Raw genomic sequence first — 19,217 nt, 5'->3', positions numbered from 1 at the left:
CCCGCTCGCTCGCCGGCTCTCCGGCTCGGGGCTGCGGCGCCGGCTGGAGCGAACCCCTGTCCCGGCGCGGGGCGGCGGCGGGCGGCCGGCCGGCCGGCAGGCAGGCAGGCACTGCCTTGCGTGTGAGTGCATCTCACTCACATGTAAGTCCGGGTGCACCGTGGCCTCCCGCGGAAGTGCGAGTCGCCCGGCGCGGGGCAAGAGCCGCCGGGGCCGGGACGGGGCAGGGGCGCCCCGGCGCCGCCGCCCTGCCCCGCGCCTGCCGGGCACCCCCCAATTCTCTCTTTTCTCTTTTCTCCTCTCCATTGGCGTGCCCAAGAGCCAAACCGAGGAGCGCCTGAGGGTAACAGCAAACTCGTGCCATCGCGCCTCTGCACTTTTCTTTTTTGAGTTGTTTGACATTTCTCGGTGCTTTTTGGTTTCTCGCTGTTGTTGGGTGCTTTTTGGTTTGTTCTCACCCCTTTTTTTCGTTTGCTCATCCTTTTTGGCGCTAACTCTTAGGCAGCCAGCCCAGCAGCCCGAAGCCCGGGCCAGCCGCGCTCCGCGGCCCCGGGGGCAGCGCAGCGGCGGGGATCGCAGCCGACTCCCCCCCGACACGGGGCGCACGGGGTCCGGCCAGGCCGAGGCCGGGGGCAAGCAGGGCGCCCGGGCCAGGCGCGAGCCCGGCACCCCGAGGTGGCCGAGCCACCATGCTGAAGATGGCCATGAAGATCAAAGCCCGAGCGGCGGAGAGCGAGAAGAAGACGGCGGCGGCTGCGGCCGAGGTGGCTGCCGAAGCTGCGGCGGCGGCTGCGGCGCTGGCCGAGCCGAGAGAGCCGCTCGCGCCGCGGAAGAGCGGGGACTCCGAGAGGACCCCGAAGAGCGCGGCGCGGGAGGCGCCCCCCGAGAAGTTCCTGACCGAAAAGGAGCGCAGGAAGATGGAGAAGAAGCTGCTGGAGCAGCGAAGAAAAGAGGAGAAGAAGAAGGAGAAGGAGAGGAAGAAGCTGGAGAAGATGCAGAAGAAGAAGAAGAAGAAGACGGCGCCCGAAGCCCGGGAGGAGGCCCGAGGCCCGGAGGCCGCCGCCGCTGCCGCCGCCGCCGCCGCCGACGAGGGCGCCGCGGAGGGCGCCGGCGGGGTCGGCGAGGGCGCCGGCGGCGGGGGCACGAGTAGGGCCTGGGCCGCGTGGGACACGGACTCGGGCGACGAGGACGACGCCTACTACACGGCGCCGCGCGTGGGGGGCGTCGTGTGGCGGCCCGGGCCGCTGAAGGCCGGCGCGCTGAGCGCCCACCTGCCGCTCGTGGTCTTCCTGGTCTTCTCGGTGCGCAGCCCCTCGTGGGTGCTCAACTTCCTGCTGCAGAAGCGCACGGAGCAGGGCCGCGGCTGCGGCTTCGTGTTCGGCGCGACCTGCTGCTTCCGAGTGTTCCTGGGCTGCGCCTTCTTCTCCTACTTGGGCGGCCGCGCCAAGCGCAGAGGCCGCGGGCGCTCGGGGGCCAGCGGCGCCTTCGGCCCGGGCAGTGGCGCCCGGCGCCGGGGGCGCGACGAGCGGCTCATCTAGTCAGACCCCCGCCCCCCGCCCCCCGCCACCGCCGCCCCCACCAGAAACCACCATCGCTGTGTCGTGTGGATTTTTATTCAGTATTTGTGTGTGTGTTTGGACACATTTTCCTTTTCGGTTGCTCTGTCCTTTGGTTCGTGCTCGCCTCGCTTTTTCCACACTCCCTGCTCTCTGGTTCTCTCTGTGTGTCTCTCTCTCTCTCTTTTCGAAAATTTTCCGAAGTCCGGGCTCGGGCTGGCGCTCCCTCCCCTTCCGCCCACCCCGGCCCCTCGGCGGCGCCCGCGGGAGGGGGGGGGGGCTCGGCCTTGGGGGCCGCAAGGGCTACGCGGCCCGGGGGGTGGAGCGTTGGCGTCGTGCGAGGGGTCGTCACTGGCTCAGGGCCGCCCCCTCTCCCCCCCCCCCTTTCCCGTGGCCGGGCTCTCCCGGGGGCCCGAGCCAGGGAGGGGGGCAGGGGGGGCGGCTCCCCGGCCCGTCCCGGGCCGGGCGCGGGCGGAGGGACCCCCCTTCCCGGGCACCCGGGGAGTGGGGGGGGGGACGCCTCCCTCCGCCAGCTCCCGCCCTCCTCGCCGCCGCGGCCGCTGCCGCGGCTGCTCCTCATCCCTCCTCCTCCTCCTCCTCCTCCTCCTTCCACCCCCCTCGCCGCCGCCGCCTCCTCCTCCTCCCCCCGCCTCCCCCCGCCCGCTGCAAAGCTTTGGGTCGGGGCGGCGGCGGGCCCGGGCCGAGGCAATAAGAGCGGCGGCGGCGGCAGCGGCGGCAGCAGCTCCCGCAGCTCCTGCTCTGGTCCGCCTCGGCCCGGCGGCGGCCATCAGCCCCCTCGGCCTCGGCTCGAGGGGCGGGGAGCGACGCGCTCCCCTCGGTCCGACCGCCACCACCCTCCCCGCGCGCTCCGCGGCCCGCGCCCCGTAGTCCGCCCCGCGCGCTCCTCCCCGAGGAGCCGAGCCCGCGCCCGGCCCGCCCGCCCGGCGCTGCCCCGGCCCTCCCGGCCCCGCGTGAGGCCGCCCGCGCCCGGCCCCGCCGCCGCCGCCGCCGCCGCAGCAGCCCGGCCGCGCCCCGCGCCCCGCCGCCGCCGCCGCCATGGGCTGCCTCGGAAACAGTAAGACCGAGGACCAGCGCAACGAGGAGAAGGCGCAGCGCGAGGCCAACAAAAAGATCGAGAAACAGCTGCAGAAGGACAAGCAGGTCTACCGGGCCACGCACCGCCTGCTGCTGCTGGGTAAGGGCGGGGCGGGGGGCGCCGGCCCCGGCCCGGCCCGGGGGCCCCTCGGGGCGCCCCGCAGGCCGCGCGCGCCGAGCCCGCCCCCCGCCCCGGGCGCGCGCTCCCGAGCCCGCCGCCCGCTCGCGGGCTCTGTCTCTGGGGGGCGAGGCCGGAAGGGGGACCCCGGGGCGCAGATTCGGCCGGGCGGGGGGGGCGGGGGGGCTCAAAATGGGGCGGGGGGCCGCGGCGGCGCGGGCGCGGGGCCCCCTCCCCCGGCCCGCCCGTTCTCCGTCTCTGTTTCTCTCTCGCGCCCTCCCCCTTGCTCTTTTTCCTCTCTCTGTTTTCCGCGAGGCCTACACGACGCCGGGGGTTTGGGTGCATGTTGGGGAGGGGGAGGGGGAGCCCCACAGGGCTCGGGAGACTGCGACAAAAAGAGGGTTTCGGGGACAGGAAATGGGGTGGCGGGCAGAGGGAGGGGGACCCGCCTCCGTGGGGTGTGTGATTTGTTGGGAGAGGGAGAAGAAAAGAGGGGCCAGAGAGGAGGGGGTGACGTGGGGGGGGGGCCGCCGCGGTGGCGGAGGGGACCTCGCCGAGGGGAGGCTGTGGCGAGGGAAGTGGCCGAGGAGAGTGGGGGGGGGGGCGGGTGACATCAGCCCCTCGGAAGGGATCGGAGTGGTAAAGGTGGTGCAGTGAGGGGGAGGGGGCGCGGGCGAGTCGTGGCGCCGGAGTGCGGGGGGGGGGGGGGGGGGGGGGGGAGGAGGGAGCGCGGCGGCCGCTGGGCGCGACTCGGTGCGTTTCGGGCAGGACACACTGTGTGCGCGGAGCAGACGTGTCCCGGGCCGGGGCCGGCCGTGGAAGGAAGAGAAGGAAGAGAAGGAGAATCAAATAAAATGAGACCAAAAAAAAAAAAAAAAATGGAGTTAGTACGCTAAGTGCCCAGTGAAACCAAATGACACGTCATTTTTACAGTATGACCTTTTTTTCCCCTTCCAGACATGCAGGCTTTTTGAAAAGCAAAGAGAATTAATTGTAGCACAGCCCCCTCCCGCCCCCCCCACGACACACACACACACACACACACACACACCATTAACACACGCGCACACACACATTTTCCTGTTGGTTGGCCACATTGAGAGTGCTTTGTGAAAAAGAAAAAAAAAAGACATTCATAAATCAGAACTGGAAAATGACATTTGTCTGTAAATGGCTTCTTGGTCTGGAAATGGCGTGGGGTTTTTTTGTTTGTTTGTTTTTTTGTGTTTGTTTTGGTTTTTTGTCCTTCTCAAGGTGGGAGGGGGCATTGAGAGCGCTTTAAGGAGAAGACTTTTTTTCCAGGTGGAAGGAGATGGGCAGACGTTAATTAGTTGTTTGTCAAGTGACATTTGGTTGTTTGGTTTTGGGTTTTCTCTTGATTGCGGTTTTTCCTCTTTGGCCAAAAAAAAAAAAAAAAAAAAAAACGGGGAGGTGGGGGTTGTTAACTATAAGGACATGGCCTCTCCTTTTTTCTTAAAGGTGCTGATGGGGGTGGGGGGAGGCAAAGTGAAACATAAGCACAAAAGAAATTGTTGAAATGACCACAAGAATGACACAAACATTAATTAGCATGGAAGTTTTCCACTTCCTTAGTAATTTGGCTATCTGAGTTAATTTGTGAATTTGCGAGGTTAAACCCTAGTTCATGGTCGCACTTCAAAAACAGTTTGACTATAAAGAATAAAAACGTAAAAGGCCGATTTTTTCCTTTGTGGTGGTGCTTGGTTTGCTGTTTCTGGATGGGTCACCTCTTTGTTCTCCTGGGTCCAGATTTATATAAAGCAGAAAATTATTAATTAAGTGGAAACAAGTCTGGTGTTCTATGCATTTGCAATTTCAATAATTAAATGATACATATGTTGAAGTCTTGCCTACAGCTTCTGAAGGTAGAATTATGCTATGTGAATATTAATATGCATATAACTTGATTTCAAAGTATCGGCTTGGAAAAGTCTAGAATCTTTTCCTGGGAATGCCATCTTGTTACCTGAATACTAATTAGAAACAAGTGTGACACTTAACAGTGCCTTAAATTTCTAACACCTTTGCTCTGTGAACACAGTCTCCACTTAATTTGAGACTGTTACTCTGAATACACCTTTTACATCCCTGTGGGCTCATTTTCCCCAGGTGTCCTAGTCTATATGGCTACATATTACCATGACTGATTGATAGCCTCTGGCAGGGGGGGTCTGCAACCAAACTAATAAGCCCCCCCCCCAAGAGGAAACCTCATGATGCCCAAAATGCATCTTAATGACATAAATGTGGAAACTGAGGCACAAATCTGTGCCTGTAAGAGAGATGTGGTGCACATTTTAACACTTCTGACAGAAGAATTTGGAGGTTCTGATTAATCCCTTGTATTCTCTGCACGGAATCTCTTAATAGTGCCTTTAATATTTTAATTTATTAGACTTGGGCTCATTAAGATAGAGTGTTTGCTTTGAAATCAATGTTTCTGTGGAAACTAATTTTAACTTTTACAGATATTGATTACAGCCTTGTGAAAAAGCAAGAGGAGGAGGAATGCTTTGCCCTCTGGGCAGTAAAACAAAAACAATTAATAAAATTAAAACTGAAAAGAGGGGGGTAAAAAAAAAAAAAAAAACCAAACAGATTTGTGTGGGAGGAGGGCCAAAAATTTTTCACATACACAGTACTTGTTCAAGAGAGTATACGTTTGCAAAAAAAAGAATGAAAAAAATAGCAATCCTCCTTCTTGCTGGGTGGAACTGTGCTTTTTCCATAAAATATATGTTTACAAATGAAAGGTGATTTAAAATGGAGGCGTGTGCTCCTTTTTACTGTTTAGTTGAGAAGGGCTCGAGGAATCTGAAAATCCAGTGGCTCCCTCATGATTAAAGTCATGTCCTTTTAACAGTACTTTTCATAGTTGTTGCTGCATGCGAATGTGGTCGTTCTCAAGCACTCTATTTGATACCAAAATGTATTTTTCGAGAAGATGACATAAACTGGATGGTCTTCCATTTTCCACCCCCCCCCACCCCCCCCGCAACATGGTGGTTGTATCCAAAGAGAATTTATCTTTAGGAAGATACCCTTTGCGGAAAAGGAGGATAAATGGAAAATTGCGGGTTGGGGTTGATTTCTGAGTAGCCCGAGGGGAGAAAAGCTGTCCATTAAAGAAGCTGAATTGTGAAAATTTGCGGGAGGGAAATGCTGCGTCAGTCCGTGAGCTGAAGACAGCGGTGTCTGGGCATTGTTTGTGAATCCTGGGTGTTTTAACCATGAAACCTCTGACAAACCGGGAATTCTGTGGCTATCTACATGTATGTGTATGTTTCACCAGTGAATGCTATTCAGTTTCAGTTTTGACTTCCAAGTTTCTCCCCCCACCCCCTCAAATGACAAAATTGCGTCATCCTGTCTTGGCCCCCCCCCCTTGCTTTCCCACCCCACAAATTTGAAAACAACCAAAAGAAAACAAAACCCTGAAAACAGCAAGCCCTTTAATTCTTGTTACTGTGATGGTGAAAACACTCTAGGTAGACACAGAGTTGGACACGTTACTTCGTTTTCTCTGCGTCGAAATGTCAAGGAAGATTGCAAGTCTGTTGTTTTGTTTGTTTGGTGTTTTTGTGTTTCCTGTTGTTGTTGTTGTGTTGTTTGTTTTTTTGCGTGCTGCTTCTGTGGAAAACGCGGCAGCCCTCTTCCCTGCCCAAAGTGTGTAAAATGCCTCCCTCATAACCTGAGACTTACTTTCATTTTCTAGGTGCTGGAGAATCTGGTAAAAGCACCATTGTGAAGCAAATGAGGATTCTGCATGTTAATGGGTTTAATGGAGAGTAAGTGTCAACTCTGTGCTGGGGCACAATGAGATTAACACGTTTTATACTAACCTTTAGGAAGTTTAGGTAGATTTTGGGGGCTGGGCAGCCAATTTTCACTTAATTTTTTCAGCCTACATAGGAGAAAATCCAGGGAAGAGCTCTTTGGAGATTCCCCCCCCCCCCCCCAGACTCTTTGGTGCAGCAATAAATAAAGTAATAATAAAGCACCAGTGTTGTTGTAAAACTATCCCCCCCCCCCCCCACCAGGGAGAGAGCACCTGGCTGACCCCATGACAGGTCTGCTGCAGACCTGCCCAAATTTTGGTGCAGTGGGTCTCTGACATAGCTGACACCTGCTGTGACCACCCCCCCTTTTCAGGCAACCTGACCACTGCAGAGAAGCGCCCCCCCCCCCCCAGCAGATTTCAGCGCAATGCGCCATTGCGGGATGTATTAAACTATTAGGGAGGACATTGTTTCAGTAATCTCACATGAAAACAAAGTTGAAGGAGACAGCCCTTGTTAATAATTCCTCATTCCCTCACCGTCCTCCCCCCGCCCCGCCCCCCCCCCCGGAAATTAACATTATGGGCAAATCATCGTTTCCCTTTCTAAAAATCAGTAGTCTTGCCTAGAGAAAGAAGATGGAGACTGGGAGTTAGGTACTTCCGGCTGGGTCAAGGGGCATTTTTGCCTTTGAAAAGTCCTTCGAGGCATCTTGGTACAGGACAATGTGACAATACCACAGTGAGAATAAAGATGAAGAGAGAGTGCGTGTACTAGGGATGTAAGAAATGGGGGGGTCACGCTTGCCATGAAAAACATGCAAACAGAGGGGAGCGTTCAGTACACTCAGAATTTGCTTTTTCTGCCCGGACCCCAGATGGGCCCTTCCCATGTGAAACAGAAGGAGCTAAATCTGCCCGCCTCTGTTCTCACTGGATGACAGCGGTTAACCTTACAAACACCTGAAGACACTAGTTTACAATTACTAGCTGGTTAGCAATCCCATTCCCTTTCTTAAACCTGGATTCAGTTGAAAACTTGTCTCAGTTTGGTTTCATGAGTGGGGGGGGGGGGGCATTGAGTCAAGGTCGCATAGTTTAATTCAGTTACAAGCCAAAAGCCCCCAAAACAAACCAATAAAGAGGCAGTTACACCTACTATGCACCAAGCAGCAGGCAAACAAAGATGAATTTTCTCACCTTTCAGAGGTACAAGGGCTGCGCCTGAAGGCAGCTCTTTATGGAACATTCTAGAATTTCTTAGGTCACATAATCGGGGCTAAGGATGATGTCACACATACAAATGGACGGTTTCGTTTAGGATGCTCTTTATCCTTGAAGCTCGAATTCAGAAGGATGGGCTGTTTTACCAGTTTTATGAATGGCTCGTTATCAATATGGATATACAGGCGGTTAATTGAATAGCACGCTCGCAGCTCTTAATTCCTGACACACCCTTCAATAAAGCCCTCTTTCCAGAGATTGCCATCGGTTGATAAACAAAAAGCCAGAAACCGACTTTTTAGCTATGTGAATTTGTAATTGAAAGAAAAACCTTGCATAATTATTTCCCTTGCATCTTGCCGGGGAGTGCTTCTTCATGAGGCTAGTTAAGCAAAAATGATTTGACCATGTACCCTCTAGATAAATATTTTGATTAAAACTGGACATGGCTAGCATTTTTAAAAGGATGCAGCAGCCACTGTTTACCTTAGCTCGAGTCCAGTAGAAGATAGGACATCCTTGCAATAATTTACTTAAGGTTTTATTACTCTACAGACTGCCCTACGTTTTTTTTAATTTTTAGAGCAAGGATTCTCCTCCCTTAGCGAGCCAGTCTGTAATGCACATGAGGCATTTAAACCAGAACTTCTCTTTTCTATTTTCTTTTTAAAAAGAGGAAGCGACATTCCCAGTTTGCCTGCCTTGTAGAGGAAGCCATAGGTAATCTCTGAGGACGTTAAATTTAGCCCGTGGAAGTGACATACAGGGGAATTCTTCGTGTGAGTCTAGAAACCTTATTTTTATCTCCTTCAACTGAGCCTCCTTTTTTCTTTTTCCTCACTGCGGTATTGCAACAAAAGCGGTTTCCTTCTTCACTAGGAATTCCCTATGAAATGGTGACATCCATCCACTAAAGGGTGTTCTGCGTGGTGCAGGGGCCTTCTCCTCCTCGCTCCCGTAAATGTGCGCTTTGTTAGGCCTGGGCTAAGCTATGAGATTTGCCTTAACTATCCGCAGACTGCCGTGCTAGTTACATTTTGAGAGTAAGGTGTACTATTAATCTGACCTTCAGAAATACAGAGGTCAAGTGCGGATTTTCCTAACTCAAAGCTAACTCTTCCTTACATTTAGTGCCAGGGCGGGGGTGGGGGGGGGGGGGGCGGGGGGAAGGAGTGCCATTAACACTGGTTGAGCTAATAAGCTAATCAATTAAAAAACTCTGTAGGACGCTTAGCCGTCCTGCCCTTCCTACCTTCAAGGAGAAATTCCTACCATTTATGAAGATTGGGTTTTGTTTTGTTTTGTTGAGTTTTGTTTGGTTTTTGGAGGTGTAGTGAGTTTTGTTCTTTTAATTTTTTTTTCTTTTTTTCTTTTTTTTTTTTTTTTTTGCTGTCTCACAGTTCAGACATAGTTTTAATTGATGACAGTTATCAGGAACGAGTCTATATAAATAAAAACATTTCCTAGGTAGTTTCCCTGACCTCAAGAAGGGAGGAAATTAATACTGCACCAGGAAATCATGGGCAAAAATCACCCGTATCTCTGCCTTTGTGTGTTCAGATACAACACGGTGAAAGATTGAGATCTGGGAGAATCCAGGAGCCTTATGCGCGGCTCTGTTCTCCAAAGAACTGTGAGATAAATCACTGCTTTATCTCCCTAGTGCATGTACATTTAGTGAAAGCACAAGAAAATAATTATCCGTCCCTTCTGTATACCCTACCGGAGAGTCTCCAGAGGGCTCGGCTAATCCTGCGGCAGAGGTGTGGTGTTCTTTCCTCCACGGCCTGCAGTCTCAGTGGACATTGCAACTTAGCCAGAAAGGCGGCTAAGAATTAACGGGAGGATGGTGACCGTTTGTTTAGGAATGTAGAGAGGCTGTGTGGGGTTTTTGGGAAATTGCGGTGCCTTGCAGATTAGGTGAGCTTTCAATCTCTCTTTAAAAGGGGCGGCGAAGAGGACCCGCAGGCTGCCAGGAGCAACAGCGATGGGTAGGCACATTCAAAACCACAACAACTTTGTAACAAACAAACAAACATGAAGATCATCCTGGGAAACTGAGGGCAGAGCCCGGGGGAGAAAACAAAACTCATCTCAGGGCCATCAGCCATCTTGGTATACATGTTTGCACATGACACATAATCTCTTCACATTTCGGAGCAAGTGAAGTGCAAAACATAATTTTTTTTTTTTCTGGCCATCCTTTAAATGTAATTAAATCCAGGTGGGGGAAGTTAACAGATTTCAGCTTTAGACGATCAGTTTAAGATTTCGAGTATTGATGCTTTTCCATATGGTTTCTGTTTCTCCACCCACCCCACCCCCCAGCTCTCCATTTGAATTGGCTACTCGTTTTTAAAACTAGACTAAATTCCATCCACCCGCTGCTTGGTCTGATGTTAAAATTTCAGACTTTTCGGAGAGGAAAAAAATATCTTTTTCCTCTATTAAGATACATGGTGCTGCACCGTCTATAATTTGGGGAGGGGGGAAAAGAACACCTCGGCACCTTGAGGAGGTCATTAAGAATGGTCTCGAAAAGCCTCTGATCTTTTAAAACTTCTCAAATGTATGTTAACCAGAGGCACTTTGCGTTAGCCAGTGGATAGGTAATTCACGATGGCATCCGCTTTTTTTTTTTTCCCCATTCATTATCAGTTTTGTTTTTCTTCACTTCCTACATCCCCGCTGCCCATCACACGCCGACATGCACACGCATGCCAGGTAGCCATCGCAGCTCAGCTATTTCTCATGAGAACACGCAGAGCCGACTGACCCAGCCTAGGGCATCTCAAAGAAATAGCTTCTGTGGCCGGGGGTGGGGCGGGGCAAAGGATACCGGGGTGGACAAAGTGACTTACACATGTCTGTTCATCTGTTTCTTTTAGAATGTATTATCCCTAGATGGTGGCTACAGTTTCTCCTCTTCCCGGCTATGCTATCCCACTTTGCATGCTGGAATTGCCTGGTCTTAGGAACCTCTAATAAGAATACTATTCTGTTGTGGGGGGGAGGGGGATGGGGCCCTATACCACCTAACCTCTAAAGATAAAACAAAACAAAAAAGCACAAAAACCCACAAAACCACAAAAAAAAAAATGGAATGAAATCCTTAATTGGCAAAAATGTAGTGTAACAGCAATCAAAAAAAGGCATCTACTTAAAAGTGACTAATTGACAGTTTACTGTACCAAAAGTTGGCATCTGAGAACTATAACAAGCCCATATTGACCCCCCGACTCTGTACTAGATGCTGTGCTAGACCCCTGAACCCTACTAACACCTGCCTGCACTTCTGTGACTCTGTTCTGCAAGTAAATAGAAGTATTAACATACGTGATAAATAAAAATTCTCTGCATGTTTCAGCAATCCCTGTATCCTGCGTCTGTCTTCTGTCTTTCTTCTTTTGTCTGTCCTTTCCCACAAATGCACAAAGAGAAAGGTGTAGGACCAAAAGAAACTTAATATAGCATAGCCTTCCCCCACCACTTGGTTAGCTGAGGGGGGGGGGGGGGAGGGAAGGGACTTTTAAAATAAAACCCCAGGCGACAGGCTTCATGGACCTACTGGGGGAGGGAGGGGGCCACGTCCCCAAAGCATTTCCAGCCCCACCCAGTGTTTTAGTCCATCAGATCAAAACTGTAGCGGTTGATACATAACTTGGCTTTGTTAAGTAGTTTAGAGACATCTGAGGAATTCTCTCTGAATTTCACCATCAACGTTAAATTCATTAAGCGATAGTAAAAATGATAAACCTGCCAGCCCCAGTATAATGTCTCCATCTACATAGTAATTGCTTCAATGGAAGAATTTTATGTTTTAGTATTACACACCCGAATTAGATTTTAGATTTCTCTTTTAGCTGTTTTATACTTGATCTACTCCCACACCTATTCACATACGTAGATGAATACTGAACACGTTCTCAAAATATCCGTATTTAAGACTGGAAGTTTTCCAATTATCATACTACTACTTAGACCAAAATATCAAACTGAATGAAAGAACCTCCTTTCTGGAAGTACTTTCCTCTTGCTCCATGTACATCTGGGTAGTTGATACCCGGACATCTCTAATTTTAACCACTGTGGGACCTTGAAAGCTAGGGTGACGTAATGGCTCTCATTACCATGGAAATGGAGCCCGTTTTTAATGAATGGGATTTGTCCTGTGGGGTTCTAGGTAAACCTGGGCCTGTGTGCGAACATTAGGGGCAAACACGCATCCTTTCAACATTTCTGACGTCTCCGTAACCGACTCAGACTCTAGCACCGAGTCTGGACATGGTTCCTGATTTCAGAAATGAGCTTCAGGGGTGCGCACACACGAGCAGAAAGGTCCCACAGGGCTCGGGGCTCCCGTCCCTTTCCGTGGAGGGTGGCGGCAGTAAGCAGGAGTCTGGGGGCGAGGGGCACCCTTGCCATCGGGGCGGGGATGCCAGGCTCCTGGTTTGCAGGACCTCTCTTGCTGTCCTGCCTGTTCCTCAAATTCTCCTGACTCCCAGCACTTGTAAGTGGCCGTGAGGGGGTTCCTGGTACGGTCTTTTGCCCCCAGCCTCCCCCACTGATAAGAACACCTGTAAACCAGCTTTTTAGTCTGACGTTAAAAGCAGTTGCTCCAAAGCCAGTTTAACAGAAAGCGGGCTGACCCTGCCTGGGAAACGGGGGAAATGAAATCAGGAAGTGTGGACCCACCCCTCAGATCAATAGGCAGATCTTTATTTTGGTAAGAATGAAATACTTAATGCTAGCTATTACAGCTCCTTGAAAAAAGTCACGAGCGGGATCTTCGGAGGCGGGGGCAGAGCTGTTGGCAGGCGAGCACACGGCCGCCCCCCTCCCCCTTCGAGAGCTCTCTTCTCCACTCCGCACTCCTAACCATGCTGCCAGGCTGCGGTTGCTGTCACTCCCCCTCCGCGTCTTCCCTACACTAACACACTTGTCGCGTTCTGCTCCTGAGGGGCCACGGGTTTAATTTCTACCTCCATGCCGGGACTCCTGGTGAAATCAACCAAGTGAAAGCGTCAAAAATGAGGAATTTTGACATTTTCTTTAAAAATTATACACAGCAAGGAAAAGTGAGCCCCGTCCCCTCTCCTGCCTCTGTGGCGCACTTTTCAGCCTCAGTTTCCTCTGGGAGGGGGGGGCACCTTAACCTCCCCGTGACCATGCTGTCTTGTCCCGGGGCTCAGTACACCGTAGGTATGTCCTGAATATTGGTTCCACGCCCCCCACCCAACACCACAAGGTTGAGGCAATGGGTGTATTAAGATTTATACCCCAAGCAAGAGGTCCTTTTTATCCCCTGAAGACACAAACTCTAGAATGTTCTTTGGTCGTGTCTCCAATGAAGGACAGTTGCCGGAAGACCCCTACAGCACTTGAGTTGATGTAACTGGGTGTAAACATTCCTCCAGGGGACCCCAGAAGCCAAAGGGTGTGACCTTTACTTATGGTCCCAGTGACCCTGAATAAAGATCACCATGTCCTATATGACTTACATTCGGGTCATAATTAAAAGGCCACTAAACCTCTAACCTCCAACCCCCCCACCCCAGCACATGAGTCCCAGACCATACAGACTTCTGGGGGCAGAATCTCATTTTATCCCTATTTACATTGAGGGACCAATGTATATTATCACCTAGGAATGTCGTTGCTAGCTGACTGACATGATGACTTAATAAAAATGGCCTCAAAGCCTCAGAATCTGTAATCTCACCATCTGCATTCACTGGTTCTCTGTATACTAAGCCAGTGACCAAGTAAGCCCCAAGAAGAACCATGAAACTTTTTCTCCTCCCTAGTATGTGGTTGACATCACCCTCTTCCCCCCAACACACACACACACACGCACGCGCACACACACACACACAGGGATGTTGATAAGGGCCAGGAGGAGCCTTTTAGGAAGTGTTGGTGTGCAATGGGGGCTTCAAAAAAAAAAAAAACTGGAACCACGTCTGAAATAGTCCATGAACCAGGTCTGACTTCTGGTACAGTAGCCTTGATTCTTATCTCGATGCCAATCTGCTAATCTGCCCCAATCGGGCGTGTCCTCGGGACACATTTGGGAGGTTATAATTTGAAACCACCTTTATTCAGGAACCTCCAATCTGTACAGATCTGAATCCGCAGGTCTTTCAAGAACAGAATACTATGCTTTTAGTTGGAATATCTTGACTAAAGAGACGCTGTTTGCCAATGTGATGCAATATGATTTCTTTTTCTTTTCAATCCCACTGTAGTGAGAAGGCAACCAAAGTGCAGGACATCAAAAACAACCTGAAAGAGGCCATCGAAGTATGTGTTTGGGTCCTTTGTCTCGTTCTTCTCTTAGCTCCCCTTTCAGATAGCGCTGTCCCCCTGACTGCTTTGCTGAATCATTTTCAGACCATCGTGGCCGCCATGAGCAACCTGGTCCCCCCCGTGGAGCTGGCCAACCCTGAGAACCAGTTCAGAGTGGACTACATTCTGAGCGTGATGAACGTGCCCGACTTCGACTTCCCTCCCGTAAGCTAAGCTCTTGAATCACTCCTTTGCCCCCTCCCCTGTACAGTGGGCGGCACAGGGCGATGAGCTCTGGCGACCGGTCACCTGTGCGTCGCAAATCGGCACACCTGTGTCAGAGCCACAGTTCGGGCCGAACACATTTCTGTGATGCTGATTCTTACAAAAAAAAGTGAATTCCGTTAGGGCTCAAAATCCTAACCATCATTAGGGCTTTGCTCAAGATGGGTGAGTGGAATTCTTTCTGTCACCCCTTGTAAATCTCCCCCCCCCCCACACACACACAAGTAAGCATCACACTTTATTCTCACGACGTTAGATTGTAGGTTTTTATAAAGGAAAACGTCGTGAGCTGTGGCAGCCTTAATTATTCCCTCGTACACGTCTTGTGACAAACAAAACTGTATGTTAAATATGGCACACAAATGCTAATTGTCCAGTTAAATGAAAGTATCCAAAGATACCAAGGAATGCAGAAGTGAAGTGCGAGCCCTGGGTTTTATAAATGGAAGACATTCTCCTTTTAAACAGTTTACTATTTGACCTTTATTAAGGTTTTTTTTTTCTTTTTATTTTTCTCTAAAATCTGCTTGCCTTGGGGCAGATGAAACCTTTTCTCTCTTTTTTTTTTTTTTTTCCTTTGAAAAAAAGAAAAGAAAGGACTTTCACCTAAATTATAACTTGGGAGAGTTTCTTCTGCCCATCCTGGTTGATGTGCAGGACCCTGTTTACAAAGGTTCTCTGTTCCATAAAGAACTATTTTTAGGGAACACAGAAGGAGCCATACCCAAACATACGTTTTGACCCCTCTGGGGGGGAAGAGTAGTTTATAAGAGGGGGACGGGAAACAAGATGGGAAGATGCACCAGTTTATAAGGCCCAGAAGGAAAAGACTTGTCTACAGTTAGAACAATGAGTTATTGTTGCCTTTTGTCAGGCTTTCCTGGGAATTTGTGTTTGTGTATTTTAAATGGGCTTGGCTGCAAACTTACGCTAGCAGGGAAGCAGTATTAATAAGTATGGCTAGGTGAATTTTTTTTTTAAATAGCGTGTTTGAAGAAAACTCCAGCAGTAAGAACAACATACATAATGCGTGTTTCTAATAGAGGGGAAAATGGCAGCCTGCTGAAAATGCACCAGAACAGTAACCTTTTATCAGTCGTGCCGACATCTGAACTTTGTGTCCCCTACCTACTTTTAACCCTTCTCTTGGCTGAATTCACACTGAAGAAAAACCCTCTCTTGCCTTGTAAGGGAAGACTGCCCCCATAGAATTAAAAATGTGTTCAAATGACACGTGAATCATAACCGACTGCAATTTAAAACGACACAGTTTATTTGCTCCTTTGTTCCCATTAGGACCCTTCCCAAAGGACAGGCACTGACAGGGCCACGTTTGCCAGTGGTTCCCAACCATATTACTTTTTTGGTAAAATTCAAATTTTCCTGGAAGGGAACTTCATCCCAAGCACATCTTACAAATGAAATATCTTGTTTTCACAACACTGAATCATTTCTTGGCATATTCTCCTAATGCAGATTAATGTATAGCTTTCCCATATAAGTAATTGTGTAAAGAAGCAAAATTATTCGGTAGGTGACTATGTCCCGCACCACCACCCCCGCCCCCCCAAAAAAAAACCACACCTAGGAGAACTACCCGAGACCCGTAATTCACAAGAAGAGACAGCAGGAATTAATTACTCTGGCTTTTAATTATGTTTCGCAAATTGAGTGAAAATCCTTTTGAGCATGAAGTCGTTAACTTGGCTCTCAACTGGGAATCCCACCCCGTGCTGGTCACACAGTGGACCATGGTGTGGGGGTTAGGGGGGCGGCGCGGTGACGGCTTGGGCACAAGCTCATCGGTGCTCTCTCTCGTGTGTCTCAGGAGTTCTACGAGCACGCCAAGGCTCTGTGGGAGGACGAAGGAGTGCGTGCCTGCTATGAGCGCTCCAACGAGTACCAGCTGATTGACTGCGCCCAGTAGTGAGTAACCTCTCTCCTGCCTCCGCACACGGGACGGGCACGCCTTGAGAAAGTGCTAGAAGCCTCTACTCCCGCTTGTCAAGTTCTTTGCGGAAGAGTTGCGTTCACAGAGGCCAGCCAGTCATTCTCACCTGCACTTAGAAAGTTCTAGTTGGAGTCATTTGTTCTATAAAGCCCTTAATTACACTTTTTTAGTGCAGCGACATTATTTTATATAAACAATTAGTGCCTTTTAGAGCAAAATGATAATTACTTGCAAAAAGGTGACGCTCGGAATTAATTAGCTTGAGGTAATTAATTGGATTGACCTCCAAGCTTTTAGAAAGAGCGGGCAGCTCTCGTACTTTGAATAATGTAAAAATGCTGTATTTTATTGCTATAATTTAAAAACCTAGGGAAATGGTGAGGACAAAAACATACCTCCCCCCTCCTCGGTAGCTAGCGGTTGCCTTGCTATTTCTGCCATCAGGTAAGTGACTACAGTTAGTCGAGTTAGGCTTTGTGTTGAATTCCATGTCCTACCCCTTATCCATCCACACTGGGCTTCGATTCAAGGATGCTTCCCCCTATGGGGGGGGGGGGTGCTTCTCTGTCCCCCCTTCCAGTGGACATGATAACACATACCTGGAAAGTTGCCTTTTAAATAGCTTACCACCTCCCTCATCCTGTACATGTTAGATAGAGAATACGTGATGGTCAGAGCCGTAAAAAAATTCTTAACATTGCTTGTTGGCTGCTGTTGCACAAACATGCTGAAGGGTCGCAGTTAAAATATTCGGAAGCTGGAGTGTCTTGTGACCGGGCAGGTGGGGGGTGGGGGAGGCAAAAGACGTTTGTGGGGTTTCAACCTTTCTTCTATAGGTAGCTGAAACTCAGAAATGGCTTTGCTGTTATGTAGAAAATACTAAGTACTCAGGACCAGGGTTCCAGGCTGGCTCACCAGAAGCTGAAATTGCATTACTGAGGAATTTATTGTGAATACCAGTTGAATAAATAGGAGGCAGGAAGAGGTAGCAGCAAACAAACAGCAAGTTCCCTAGAATCCTGTTATCTGCAAATCACAGAGGCATTTGGTAGGGTCTGTGAAACCTATCAATTTATCTTTCCCTGGTCCCGCCTTCCCATAGGAAGTGCACAGTGGATTATTTCCACTTGTCACATAGAGGGCTTTTTCATGGCTGGGTATGCAGGCAAATCTGTGTATTTTCTCAAGGACAGAAAAACAGTCCATCTTGGCCAGTCCCTGTGACCCCAACCCCCTACCACTTCTTCAACAAAGTCCCTGATTTTCTCAAAAGTTTGAACTGAAAGCTGGAAGTGCTAATTATAGTAACTCAAAACAAATGGAAATCCTGGAATTGTTTGCGTTTTGTATTTTGGATCCAAGTCAGAAGTACAGGTACAACATTAGGAGGGTTTAACCCTCCCAGCTTTCAGTGTTCTGGAAGGGGGAGGGCGTGGCAGTTTCATTAACAGTCATTTAGCCGGCATTTTTTTTGTTTTTATTTCACACCATTTAAAAGTTTTCTTTTAAAGCAACGTTAAACTGCTCCCGCAAGTTTATCAGAAAATGGCAACATTTGCACCGTTTATGGAAAGTTTTAAGGAAACCGGTGGGGGTGGGGGGGGTTGTGGAACGAACATGGCTTAAAACTTTTAAAATGTCTTCCCTGGCGGGACGATTGGAACAGCCCTCTGTGCACACTGACCAGCGTGTTTCTGGTTGAACTGCCTTTATGTTCAGGTTGCCATACGGGTACCTTGACTATTTCTTAAGCTGCCTATTTTTATTTGTTGAGCTGGGGTTTGGCTGGCCCGGCTCCAGATGTCTCTCTCACAAGATTTGGTGCTGATGATCTATTTATAGAACTGTGGTTCTGTTGCCATGGCAACGTGCTGGAGGCCAGGGCGGCTGGGGAGCTATTTCTGGCCTGGTGCTCTAATGTAGGACTGATTGGGCAAGTTAGTATATCCTCTAAGCCAGACTAACTCTAAAGTGGTAAAAAGGAAGGGGGGGAAGAAAACTCACAGAGTTTTGTTAAGTCGATTTTTCTCTCTCGGGGATTTTCTTTTCTGATTAGCCCACTTTTAAAACAAATTCCAAGCCCCCTTCCCGAGACCCCCCCCCCAAAAATAACCCCCTGGTTTTAAACTTAATTTTCCATATTAATTAAATGACCCCAATCTTTCCAAAGTTAGTTTTCCTAACGGTGCGCCCAGTGAAGCAACACGGGCAGGACCATCCTTGCTTTGGGAAGAAAGTTATGGCCACTGCCTGCTCCTCACGGAGAGCCTCCTTAGCGTGCATGATGGGCTCTGGGGCTCTGGGCCCCTCTTCTGTGCAGGACCCTTGCCATGGGAAGATCCATAACCTGGATGGCTGTGAGGTTTCTGAAAAACGCAAAGTCTGGAGTGTTGTATTTCATGGACCCAACAGAACGGAAGGGCACTGTGTGCTTATTTCCTGTTCGGTGTGGTTAGGGCAGAAAGGGGCCCTTTGTGTCCGCCTCCTTTGTTCTCTTTTAATAAGCGAGATTCTTAAAAAGTAGGAGGAAGGGATACCCATTCTGAGTAATTCAAACAATCTCATTTTCATGAGTCCCTGGAGGGGAAAATCCTTGCTGCTTTTAAGTGTGCCATTTTTACTCTTTACCCAAAAACAGTGGAATGAAGTGGGGCAGCATACAGTTTTTGAATTACTTGTCATTTTAGTCAAGGCCAGATAACTTGAAAATTTTAAATTTTTAGTCCTTATCAACGGCACAAGCTCAGATAGGCCTGATTTCGGGCCCTCTGCCGGTTGCCGGGCGCGGAACTGAGACCAGAGCCAGCCCTGCGCTCGTCCCGTGCTCTCCCTGCAGGCCAGCCCCCCCCCCCCCCCCCCAGCGAGAGTCCATTTTCCTGGTTCCTAGATCTACCAGCCAGA

The 19,217-nt window shown here is 50.0% G+C and overlaps 2 protein-coding genes across 11 annotated transcripts in view; both read left to right on the top strand.

The window, feature by feature from the left end:
- Positions 1–14,095, top strand: part of LOC102900772 (neuroendocrine secretory protein 55) — a 61,606-nt gene extending 47,511 nt beyond the window's left edge. Inside the window, exons 2-3 of one of the 2 annotated variants that reach the window (XM_045053441.1) lie at positions 6,506–6,578; positions 14,041–14,095. The gene's annotated coding sequence lies outside the window, so the exon portion shown is untranslated. Of the gene's footprint in view, positions 1–6,505; positions 6,579–14,037 lie in introns of both variants that reach the window. The other variant, XM_006929601.4, reaches the window with a different exon arrangement.
- Positions 1–19,217, top strand: part of LOC101098453 (guanine nucleotide-binding protein G(s) subunit alpha) — a 54,452-nt gene that overhangs the window by 33,336 nt on the left and 1,899 nt on the right. Inside the window, exons 1-6 of one of the 9 annotated variants that reach the window (XM_045053437.1) lie at positions 2,563–2,751; positions 6,506–6,578; positions 9,739–9,783; positions 14,041–14,095; positions 14,186–14,305; positions 16,194–16,291. In XM_045053437.1, coding sequence (XP_044909372.1) covers positions 2,613–2,751; positions 6,506–6,578; positions 9,739–9,783; positions 14,041–14,095; positions 14,186–14,305; positions 16,194–16,291 — 530 coding nt within the window. In that variant the 5' untranslated portion in view covers positions 2,563–2,612. Of the gene's footprint in view, positions 1–128; positions 144–2,562; positions 2,752–6,505; positions 6,579–9,738; positions 9,784–14,037; positions 14,096–14,185; positions 14,306–16,193; positions 16,292–19,217 lie in introns of those variants that run through there. The other 8 variants (XM_045053436.1, XM_023251063.2, XM_045053433.1 and 5 more) reach the window with 8 other exon arrangements.

Source organism: Felis catus, chromosome A3 (assembly GCF_018350175.1).
Source record: "Felis catus isolate Fca126 chromosome A3, F.catus_Fca126_mat1.0, whole genome shotgun sequence".
Classification (NCBI taxonomy): domain Eukaryota; kingdom Metazoa; phylum Chordata; class Mammalia; order Carnivora; family Felidae; genus Felis; species Felis catus.
Note: the sequence above shows the minus strand (reverse complement) of the source record. Positions and strands in the feature narration are given on the sequence as shown.